At 38.7% G+C, this 12,038-nt stretch overlaps 1 protein-coding gene across 2 annotated transcripts in view; it reads right to left on the bottom strand.

Annotated features, from left to right (window-relative positions):
• Nucleotides 1-344: 344 nt before the first annotated feature.
• The window catches only part of tomm70a (translocase of outer mitochondrial membrane 70 homolog A), a 29,828-nt gene continuing 18,134 nt past the window's right edge, over nt 345-12,038 (bottom strand). Inside the window, exons 4-13 of one of the 2 annotated variants that reach the window (XR_013786902.1) lie at nt 10,720-10,829; nt 9,461-9,609; nt 9,012-9,219; nt 8,671-8,805; nt 3,385-3,492; nt 3,128-3,244; nt 2,950-3,047; nt 2,718-2,840; nt 1,201-2,142; nt 345-1,008 (exon numbers count right to left, since the gene is read on the bottom strand). Coding sequence is in view for 1 of the 2 variants with exons in the window: in XM_079460313.1 (XP_079316439.1) it covers nt 1,989-2,142; nt 2,718-2,840; nt 2,950-3,047; nt 3,128-3,244; nt 3,385-3,492; nt 8,671-8,805; nt 9,012-9,219; nt 9,461-9,609; nt 10,720-10,829 (1,202 nt within the window). In the remaining variant the exon portion in view is untranslated. Of the gene's footprint in view, nt 2,143-2,717; nt 2,841-2,949; nt 3,048-3,127; nt 3,245-3,384; nt 3,493-8,670; nt 8,806-9,011; nt 9,220-9,460; nt 9,610-10,719; nt 10,830-12,038 lie in introns of both variants that reach the window. The other variant, XM_079460313.1, reaches the window with a different exon arrangement.

The following is a 12,038-nucleotide window of genomic DNA, read 5'->3' on the forward strand; positions in this document are numbered from 1 at the left end:
TATGATGCAGTGTTTAACCTATGGATGGAAAACAAAATCTGAAAACAATATCAGTAACTGCATTTTGCTTTTACAGATGCACACTCTATATTCCTGTGTTGAGACATTCCAAAAATTACATTTACATTTATTCATTTGGCAGACGGTTATATCCAAAGCGACTTACAAGTAGTTTTATACAGTGGAACATTACTGCAGAGCAATCAGGGGTAAGGTGCCTTGCTCAAGGGCACTTCAGTCATGACCTGCTGGCACTGAGATTAGAACCGGCAACCTTCTGATCACAAGACCAACGCTCTAACCATTAGGCCACAGCTGAAAATTAATCCATTCTTCAAAAAATACCCATTCATTTAATTTTTATTTCACAGAGCATCTAAACAAAATCAAAGCAGTTTCAGAGTAAACATAAGGAATGTTATTTTGGCGATTTACATTGTTTATATATTATTTTGCATAATACGGCAACATTAAATTGTTCAAGCTAAACTTCCTTAGAAATTTCACACTTCAGTTTGAAAAGTTGGGTAACACTTCCTTACATTTTCACTCATGACAAATGTACTCCAATAAGTATGCTTCCAGAAGAACATGCGTATAGTATTATAACTCAATTTAAATAGACAAAGCAAAATTCACTGATGCATCACAGAATATTAAAAGACAAAAATCCCAAACAATCCCAAAGCAACAAACAAAAAAATTACAGTATGGCTCTTTTTCATGACATAACAAAAACGGACAGGTTTATAAGAAACACAAACTAAAATTTGAATCCTGCAATTCCCAACTAAACCAGGGTGCTTGGATTTGACATTGATAGGACAAGGCTTCTGCACTTTAGAGCATTAACCCATGAATCGAATGCAGACCTACTGATGATGTTCATTCACTTAATTTAGTAACCTGGTATCTAAAAGGCGGAAATAATCAAGTATAAATTGCTAATTGTCAACAACAGTCCAAGGGTGTCCAAACCTTTGCCCTGCTGAGTTTGGGCTTGTTTGACTTAATGCAGTGCCACTCAGACCGATTGGCACATGAGATTAAAGTACGGTGAGAGCAATTAAAAGCTCTTGAAATCACAGTATAACACGAGAGAGTCAAGAGCTTTTAATTGCTCTCACCGTACTTTAATGTCATGTGTCAATCGGTCTGAGTGGCACTGCATTAAGTCAAACAAGCCCTTTATTTTCAAACCTAATTAAACTGTGTTGGAGCTGAGCTCTGTAGGACACTGGCCTCCAGGAGCTGGATTAGACAACCTTGCTTTTCTTCAGTTGTTTTCAATCCATGTCATTGGGACCTATCGCTCTGCACATTTTGTATGTCTCTCTTATCCGACACACTGACAGTTCAGCTCTGACCCGACTTCTATTACATGTTTAACTCCGACAGATCTGACAGATGAGACACACAAACAAAATGTGCGGAGCAGTTTAAAAAGAGGTTGAGTCCATGGGGCTGGAATGTCGGTCCTAGAGTCATGCAGAGTTTAGCTCCAGCCCTAATCCAACACACCTGAACAAGGCTACAGGCAGTTGAGTTTTTTCCTAAATGGAGCCAAACTCTGCAGGGACTTCAGCTCTGTAAAACCAATGTGCAGGCCCCTGGTCTAGTCCATTGCTGAGAGTGAAGTAAATTAAAATGATTTACATTTGTCACACCAATTGTAAAGGAATACTCAACATGAACTAAATTGTGTCGTGACTTAAGAACAACACTTTCTCAGCCATACTTGTAAAGCACAAACTAAACCACTGATGATGTTACTGATGATCTAACAAAGTAGCAGTCAGGCTCTATAATTTTTTTGCAATATTTTAATTTCATTGCTCCATACACCACAACATTCCAATACTCCAAAACTTGAACCAGGCTGCTGTCCTCCAAACAACACTGGTGTAATCATTTAGTAGTAGAACCTTCTACCTTTTATTTGTTGATCATTTTAATTATGATAACAGTTGATTTCAATGAAATGTGAGTTAAAGTGTGGGAGGCTTGAGACCATACTTTTTGGCCACTTCTGTCTGGGCATAAGCAGCATCACAGAGGGAGTAGAGATGGGCCATCTCCATCTCTGACTTTGCCAAGTTGATGGCCTTGTTGAACATATCTATAGCCTTGTCCAGATTGCCTCTGTGAAGACAAGTAAAGTATTCTTTTAAATTGTACACGCCAGGCAATTTCTTTCAAAGCGAAACAATTGTATACATAATATACTTGAATAATCAATAACTGAAAGTAATAGCATTAAAAGATGTTATTCTATGCTCAGGAAACCTAGGGCCCTATGAAATCATTTTTTTCCATTTCAAGTTTGAATTATTATAGTATTTTTATGATATTTTACTACTAGTGATTACATATTTACTTTTAGGGATTAACTACTATATTTACTACAATTTACTCAAGTGAACTATATAGAATCTTCATGTGGGTCAATCCGTTTTTTTAACCAGCAATATTCATTCAGAGCAAGGACATTACATATTACAGTTGAATAATTATTGACTTATTTTCATAGCACAATTTGAATTTTATTAGCTATTCAGCGATATATTATTGAAAAATTTACAATATGACAGCTTCTGTGCCATTTAGCTTTATACTTCAAATTACATTTTTATGTCTGGATTCCACGATTCTGTCACAGATTGTCACATTGCAGAAAATTATAGGTTCCCAGGAAGTAAATCTTGGCCTTTACAAACCTCTGAACTTCAATGGTTCCCATAGTTTCGTAAGCAAAATCACATTTGTTGTCAATTTCAATGGCTTTGCTAATAAGTTCAAGGCCCATTTCAAGATCCTGTTTCCACTGGAGCTGCAGCAGACTGAAAAATACACAGATGTAGAGCAAAACACAGATGCTCAAAAACATAAATGATTAGGGTCATTTCTGTAAAAAAACACTTCTGTAAAATACAAGAGGCAAAAACTAACCCTTTGTGGACATATGTTGTGGCATTGTCAGGCTCTAGTTCAATACATTTGTCATACATCTCATCTGCTTTACCAAATTGTTGCTGGTCAGTTAGTGCCTACCAAAACGAAAAAGGATGCAACGTATTCAATATCAATATATGATTTTTAATCTAAAATTATATTGAGTTAGCAATACCTGTGCATACAGAGCATAACCCTCAGCACACTTTGGAAACCTCCTAATAACATCATCAAACCCATCCATGGCTTTTTGAACTTGGGATGGGTTGTTTCCAGTGTAGGCCTGTCTGTACTATAAGAAGACAAGTTGGAAAAATTTATATCCACATCTAAAATGTGTTAATGTCTAAATTACTATTGAAAACCAAAACAACCTTATATAAGCAAGACTGAAACGGAGCCGGAGCAAGGTTTTGATCTGGTGGTACTCACCAATGCAAAGCACTTCTGAGCTTGGGCAAGTGCAGAGTCTGGTCGAAGTTTTATACACTCATCAAAATCTCCCACAGCCTCCTCTACCTGATCCAGCAGAATCTTCAGCTGAACAATAAAAACATTCAGAGTTTGTAAACTCGTAATGCAGAACCTTTTCTACAGACATCACATTGTAAGAAATGAATACTGTACACCTCTGCTAACACGAGCACTATACAAAAGCATAGAGAAAACAAGCCCTTTACTAAAAGCTGCAAATGCTATGAAACCAAGCATAATGTCTGTGTAATTACTTGCCTGTCAGTTGAGTTTGTGACAAAATATCTAGAAGAGTTTACATAGTTTATTACTGCATATTTAATTCATTAAAATATTAAAGTTGATTTAAAAATGCCTAAATGAGCATTTTATGTTTTTAAGGTGAATACAATTATATTTCATAATTGAGGCCTTCTTTAAAAACGTATAAAAATCATGTCTCGTGTCTCATGGGATAAGTGTCTCTACACAACACTACTCGCCACAGCTAAACCGTTCGAGATAAACCTTGAGATCATGTTGACAAAGTCTGGTGGCAGTCGGGTGAAAATTCTAGGAGGAATATTGCAAATTCCAGAGCATGCATTTTTTCACAAAACCCTGAATAGCAGACTTCCAGCAGAGGTTTATTTTAGGCTTTTATTTTCTGAAAAGGGGTCTAAAGTTACTCTTGTGCTGTTCTCTTTCAAATTTGACAATTACACCAGAAATCATTAGCACACATTACATGAATGCCGTCATACAGGACCAGGAATGGGAACCACTGTCATAGACTTCGTGGCAATGGAACCGAAAGTGCTAAACAAAAAAACTCTTTCAGGGTTTGCATACAAAAATACATCATCTCTCTACAATACTTTATAAACACCTTAAGAAATACAGGCCTGTGAAAATGTATTATCTCCATGAGTCTAGTTCCGTAATATCACAGTCTGAGTTTTCTGTAGTTCCGAGTAAATGCATAGGCAAACAGCCTTTTATCAGCAGGTTTTTAATAATCTAGAGCAGTGGTTCTCAAACTTTTCAGATCAAGTACCACATAATGACTGCCATAGAAAATCATATGAATAAACAGTCAAATTAATAGTAGAGCTGTGAAACTTTATCTTTAAACCTTGGCCTACAGTTGTAATGTATTATTAATAATAATAAATGGCTTTTTTGCCATTTTCGGTTGCCGAACATTGGTTGCATCCCTAAATATTAGTGTGCCTACTACTATTTGAAATGTTCTTTTATATGAAATTTAAAATGAAAGACAGCAAACATTCAATGGTTTTTGTTTTTAAGATGACTGAAAAGAGGAAAAATCAAAGTGCAGTAGCCTTAGAGGTATACCAATTAAAAGCAGATTCTGCATATCGGGTACCGGGCACATAAACATGCAAATAATTAATATCTGTATCAGTTATGGAAAAATTCATATCGGTAAAATATTGTGTTTTTAGAAACTTAAAGCGTATAAACCCAGTATATTATACAATCAGGGTTCAGGTTCCTGTCTGCAGCGGTTTGTTTGTATCACTGCACTTGTACTTTATTTGAATATTAGTGTACTTTATTATCGCTACTTATCACTGTCGTTGCCAACTTATCCTCATATCTCAATAACCCTGTCCTGGTTATTTACTTGAAGATCTTAAAACAAAATGTATAGTTAACTCAACGCCGTTAGCATAGCACAGCTCTGTTTCGGTTGAAGATCCCCCACAGATGGGAAACTTTGTGACTGATACGGTGAAGTTGCTCAACCATTCCTATTACGGTCTCGAATAGGTTTGCCCTACTCCGTGACGCACCCACTGAGAAACCTGCTGAAAGTGCCCTAGTTATTGGTGATTCTATTGTTCGGAACGTTAACATAGAGGCACCGGCCACCTTAGTCAAATGTTTACCAGGAGCCAGAGCGCCTGACATCAAGTCAAATATAAATGTGCTGGCTAGCGCAAATCGCAACTATGGTTGTTGACATCGGCACAAATGATGTTCGTCTCCGTCAATCGGAGATCACAAAAGATAATATTAAAGAGGGGTGTGAGCTTGCAAGCACAATGTCAGACACTGTAATATTCTCTGGCCCCCTCCCTGCTTACCGTGGTGATGAGATACATAGCAGAGTATCATCACTAAATGGCTGGTTGTCCGAGTGGTGCCTGCAGAATGATATTGTTTTTATAAATAACTGGAAGACTTTTGAGGGCAGACCTGACCTGCTGAAAAGTGATGGTCTCCACCCCTCCTGGACTGGTGCTTTTCCTCCGTCTAGAAATATGGCACAGTCTAAATGCTAAAACTTGACTCACTGGGGCCCAGGTCAGGAAGCAGACAGAATAGCATAACCAAAGGCCTGCTAGCCGTCTTGCGTCGCAGAATACATAAAATGCACAACATGCGATAATGCCTTTTTATCAGAACTAGTACTGGCCGCAGAAAGAGTACTTGTTGTTGGTGACTTCCATGTTGATAACGATACAGATGCTTTAGGAATGGCTTTTAAAATCAATCTTAACTCCATGGGTATTAAGACAACATGTGTCAGGACCCACACACCTTTGAAATCATACTTTAGATTTAATACTGTTTTACGGTAAAATTGTGAACGACGTAAAAATCCTTCAGCAGAGCGAAGACATTTCGGATCATTATCTGGTATCATGCTTGCTTCACTGGGCTATGACTGCAAATCAAACTCCTTGTTACAAATAAGGTTAGGGTTCAACTACCAAGCGTGCGTTTCTTGATAATCTGCCTGAGTTGTCTCAAATCTCTAGCATGAGTAATAACGTTAAAGATCTTGACTTTACCATTGAAAATTTAAACGCCACCTTTTCGGAAACGCTAGACACAGTTAAAAATGTCATCCCCGCTCCATTGTATAATTAACACACTCAGGCTCTAAAGAAAGCGGCACAAAAAATAGAGCCCAACTTTAAGAAAACTAAATTAGAGGTATTTCGTACAGCATGGAAGGATAGAATTTGAAAATACAGGAAAGCACTAATGACGTCTAGTTCTTCCTACCTTTCATCACTAATAAATAAAAGCATAGGGTTGTGCTGGTTTTCTTCTAACACAGTGGCTAAAATAACCAAAAATTAATCTTCAGCAACTTCTGATTCTGTATACCAGCATAGCAGTGATGAATTTATCAACTACTTCACAAATAAAATCCAAGATATTAGAGAAAATATTACAACTGTGCAACCAGAAGTGAAACTCGCAGAACAAACAACTAACTACAGCGCCTCTAAGGAGAAATTGCGCTTATTTTCTACTGTAAAATCATTAGATCATCTAAATCTACAACATGCATGCTAGACCTTATATACCTACAAGCATAGTAGACCCTATACCTACAAATCTACTGAAAGAGATGCTCCCAGAACTTATAGATCCTCTTCTTAGCACTATTAACTCATCTCTGACACTAGGACATGTGCCTAAAGCATATAATGTGGCTGTTACAAGACCCCTTGTAAAAAAAACTCGACCATGAATAACTAGTTAACTACAGACCTATATCGAATCTACCTTTCTTATCTAAAGTTCTGGAAAAAGTAGTCTCAACTCAATAATGTTCCTTTCTCCAAAGGAATGAGATTAATGAAGATTTCCAGTCTGGATTTAGAGCACATCACAGTACAGAGACTGCTCTGATCAGAGTTCCAAATTATCTGCTTTTGGCGTCTGACCGAGGTTGTATCTCCTTATTGGTGCTGCTAGATCTTAGTGCTGCATTCGACACCATTGACCACAGCATGCTCCTACATAGACTTGAAAATTATGTCGGTATTAAGGGAATAGCTTTGAAATGGCTTAGATCTTATTATTCCCACCATTTTCAATATGTAGCAATAAACAATGAGGTGTCACGGAAGTCCAGTCTTAGGGCCTATGCTCTTCGCATTATACATGCTACCTCTAGGAGATATAATAAAGCGACACGGAGTAAGCTTTCACTGTTATGCTGATGATACGCAACTTTATATTTCCTCGAAGCCTCATGAAACAGCAGTTCCATTGAATAATGGAATGCATAGTAATATAAAAACCTGGATGAGTGACAACTTTTTATTACTGAACTCGGACAAAACAGAATTGTTACTTATTGGACCGAAAACTGCCATTCGTAACAACCAAGAAACCTGATTAACTATTGACGGACATTCGATAAAATCCTCGTCGTCAGCAAAGAATCTTGCAGTTTTATTCGATAGTACTCGAAACATGTCGCCAACACCTGTAAAATTGTGTTTTTCCATCCTAAAAATATTTCTAAACTATGTCATATGCTGTCACCATCAGATGCAGAGAAGCTTATACATGCATTTATGACATCAAGGCTAGATTAAAGTAATGCGCTATTAGGTGGGTACCCTGCAGGCCTATTACAATAACTACAACTTACATTTACATTTACATTTATTCATTTGGCAGACGCTTTTATCCAAAGCGACTTACAAGTAGTTTTTTTACAGTGACACATTACTGCAGAGCAATCAGGGGTAAGGTGCCTTGCTCAAGGGCACTTCAGTCATGACCTGCTGGCCCTGAGATTAGAACTGGCAACCTTCTGATCACAAGCCCAACTCTCTAACCACCAGGCCACAGCTGACCCCAACTTGTCCAAAATGCAGCAGCTCGAGTTCTTACGCGTACAAAAAAGTATGAGTATATTAGCCCGGTTTCTGTCAACCATGCACTGGTCACCTATAAAGCATCATTAACTTAATCTTGCTTATTACCTATAAAGCCTTACATGGTTTAGCTCCTCACTACTTGAGTGAACTTCTCTCAAATTACATTCCTTCACGTGCAAAATGCGCTCATCAATCATTTCTAGAATTTTATAGTTTTATTTAATTAACACTGCATATAGGAATTTATAGTCTGTGTGTGGGTGTGGCTGAATCTGTGTGTGGGTGTGGCTGAACCCGTGTGTCTTTGTCTGGCTTCTGTGTTTTCACCTTTTTTGCTTTGGCTTCCATAACCTTATATGTTTTGCTTATAGTCAATATGTTTTCTTGTTAAGTTGCTTTGTTACAATGAAAATTTTAAAAAGCGATATATATAAATAAAGTTGACTTGACTTGATTACACCAAATACGTTACCAATTTTTAAACAATTTGATAACCAATTACAAATGGGAACAAAATTATGCAAAAGCATGTGTATAAACCAAGCTTAAAATCATGGAAATTTTAGGCCGAATATCAAAAGCATATCTAAATCTTTGTACAGACCTGTCCCCTGTGGTGGAAGACATCTGCATTTCGAGGGTCCATCACTGCAGCAATATTGAAATCCTGCGTTGAGAGCTGGGGTTGCTGCTGCTGCATGTACATGCTTCCACGTTTAATTAGCGCATTGGCACGCAACTGAAAACACAAAAATAAAAAGTTCAGCAACTTGCTTATTTATTTCTGGAATGACTGCATCAGTTTAAACAGTAAAAACTAACTTTAGATGTAGGTAGGAGGTAAACTACACAAAATGAGGAGTAGACCACACAAAATGAGTAGCAAACTACCATAGAAACATGGTTAACAGCTCATATACATTTCATTGACAGTAGTTCAGTTACCTTGACACTGGCATCATCCATGTTGATGACACGGTCAAGGTCAGGCTGCGCAGCAGAAGCATTGCCAATCAGCAGGTAGAAGGTGGCTCTTAACAGAAGAGCTTCAGCTGTGTACCTGCCTCCAGACTCTACCTCTTTTGTGCACTCACTGATGATCTTATCATAGTTCTCCTCATCCATATACTGTTTAGCCTTTAGGTAACCCGAGCTGAGAAAACAATAGCTTAAATAGTAATTTAGTCATTTCCATTGTTTAGGTAGGATATCATCTTGATCCAATTCATCCAAATGTATTAATATGGAACAATGTTTATCATTGTTGGTCTTTGGTTCTGTATTCAATGTTGTCATACAAAATTTCTACTACAAACTAGGACATGAGCTAAATCTGGATTTTTATATTGGACAATGATTCCAAATTTATGAGCACAATATTTATGTCTTGTCACCTTTCTGTGACCTCTGCAGCTTCACCCTCTTTGTCTTTATCCTCATCCTTCTTCTCCCCCTTCTGATAGGGCTGTGAGATTATATCATCAGTAAATGAGCTAAAATAGGACTTGATGAACTGAGGAGATGGCATAAGAGGCTCCCGATTCTAAGAAAAAAGCAAGCAAGCAGGGAGTCAACTTTTTTTTGCAGTTCTCCTTATTTTACTTGACTTAGAGAATAACAAGTCAAATTATAAGAAAAAAATCTACTTGTACAAGTCCTGGTGTATTGAATAATATAAATAAACATATATTAAAGATTTACACTTGCATCTCACAAAAGATATTTCTTTACCATTCATCAACATGCCAGTAAAATAAGCTTCTTGAAAAGGTTTAGCTCATCAGTGTATTTAAAATAACATAATGCAAAGTTCCAATGGCTCTAATTGTAGTCAACAGACAGACGTGCAGTGCAAATTTAACACTGCAAACGCTCAATGGGCAAGGCCAAAGATAATAATTAACATGATACGCCACTGCTATTACAATGAATGGGGAGAAATGCAACGCACAATGTGGCCGCTTGAAAAATATGACAATTTAAACTAGTTAGGGTCTCGTTCATTGTCAGGTTTAATTACTGATCGGAAATATCTGCCTGTTATCTTGCTATGACGCAAATAGCTGCCCGAAAGGCCGCAGAGCAGAATGGACTTTCATTAAAAGGACCTTTAGACGCTGTAGACACTCTCTCTGGGTGAGCAACGCGAACATGCTGCTTTCGTATGCAGTTTAAAGCAGATGAAATACATTCTTGATTTGCCAAATCTGGGCATTATTACTTTGGTACAATGGGCGTACTATAAAAACCACTAGGTTCCGGTGCTTCCGATGGCCAGCTGACATCTGTTAATCAGCATTTAAACCGCAAATTGCTTCTCATGCTGCAGCATCGCTTCACCATTAGACTCATGTGAAATCTGTCGCCAGCATCACAAGCGTCCCTAACTTTTGCGCATTGTTATTAGATATTTACTCATAGGGAGGCATTTATTTTTCTCAGTGCGCAAACATACAGACAGACCTAGTCCGTAATAAAACAGACCTGAAAACTGCAATTGACATACGCATATTAAATGGTGGAGGTCGTACAGAACGGTTCAATTTTATATTGAGAATTGTGGCATCCCAAGAGAACAATAAAGTGAAAGATACTATTGCATGTTGCATTTAAATCAGTTCCTACAAAAGCTAGAGAGCTGCCTAGTTCTCACCTTGTATTTCTCTTTTGCCTTCTCTTTTCCCAGCTGTTTTAACACCTTATCTGCCAGAAGCATGCTCTGCTGGTTCTGGAAAGCTTCCAAAATGCACACTGCAGTCACATCTATAAAAAGCATATTACGTTTGACTAAAAGCAGTATAACCAGGCCAACTTAGCTTAACATGGCAATAAGAACAATTTGATAACAGCCAGAGTCATAGTTCAATATGCTGTACAGTGCATCCGGAAAGTATTCACAGCGCTTCACTTTTTCCACATTTTGTCAAGTTACAGCCTTATTCCAAAATGGATTCAAGTAATTATTTTACTCGAAAAAAGCACATGTACATAAGTATTAAAAGCCTTTGCCATGACACGCAAAATTAGGCTGAGGTGCATCTTGTTTCGCTGATCTTCGTTGAGATGTTTCTACACCTTGATTGGAGTCCACCTGTGGAAAATTCAGTTGATTGGAAATTATTTGGAAAGGAACACAGTTAAAGGTGCATGTCAGAGCACAAACCAAGCCATGAAGTCCAAGGAATTGTCTTGTAGACCTCCTAGACAGGATTGTATTGAGGCACAGATCTCAGACAAATGTCTGTAGCATTAAGGTCCCAATGAGCACAGTGGCCTCAATCATCCGTAAATGGAAGTTTGGAACCATAAGGAATCTTCCTAGGGCTGGCCACCCGGCCAAACTGAGCGATCGGGGGAGAAGGGCCTTAGTCAGGGAGGTGACCAAGAACCCAATGGTCACTCTGACAGAATTCCAGCATGTCTCTGTGTAGAGAGGGGAACCTTCCAGAAGAACAACCATCTCTGCAGCACTCAACCAATCAGGTGCCAGCTGGAAGCCACTCCTCAGTAAAAGGCACATGACAGCCTGCCTGGAGTTTGCCAAAAGGCACCTGAAGGGGACTCAGACCCTGAGAAACAAAATTCTCTGGTCTGATGAAACAAAGTGTGACGAGTCACCTCTTGCGCAATCAGCATCGCCATGGAGACCGAGGAAATCAGAACGGCACAGCTGCCGATCGTTACCGTGGGAAGCGACTTCTCAGCGGCTATAAAAGCCGCTGTGACAAGACAGAAGGTGAGCAGCGTCTCCCCAGAAACGAAGGTACTAAGATACACTCTCTTATGTCAACAGGGACAGACGAGTAACGACCGGCACGATCGCTCACGCTCAAACCCGGAAGTACGTGGCCGGAAGGACCGCTCTCGCACGAACCCGGAAGTGCACGACTACGACGTCTCACGGCCCTTCGGAAGCGGCTAAAGCGAGTGAGACAAGTCACCTCTACCTGTCGCCACTGGAAGTTGACGACT

Source organism: Barbatula barbatula (assembly GCF_947034865.1).
Source record: "Barbatula barbatula genome assembly, chromosome: 7".
NCBI classification, from domain to species: domain Eukaryota; kingdom Metazoa; phylum Chordata; class Actinopteri; order Cypriniformes; family Nemacheilidae; genus Barbatula; species Barbatula barbatula.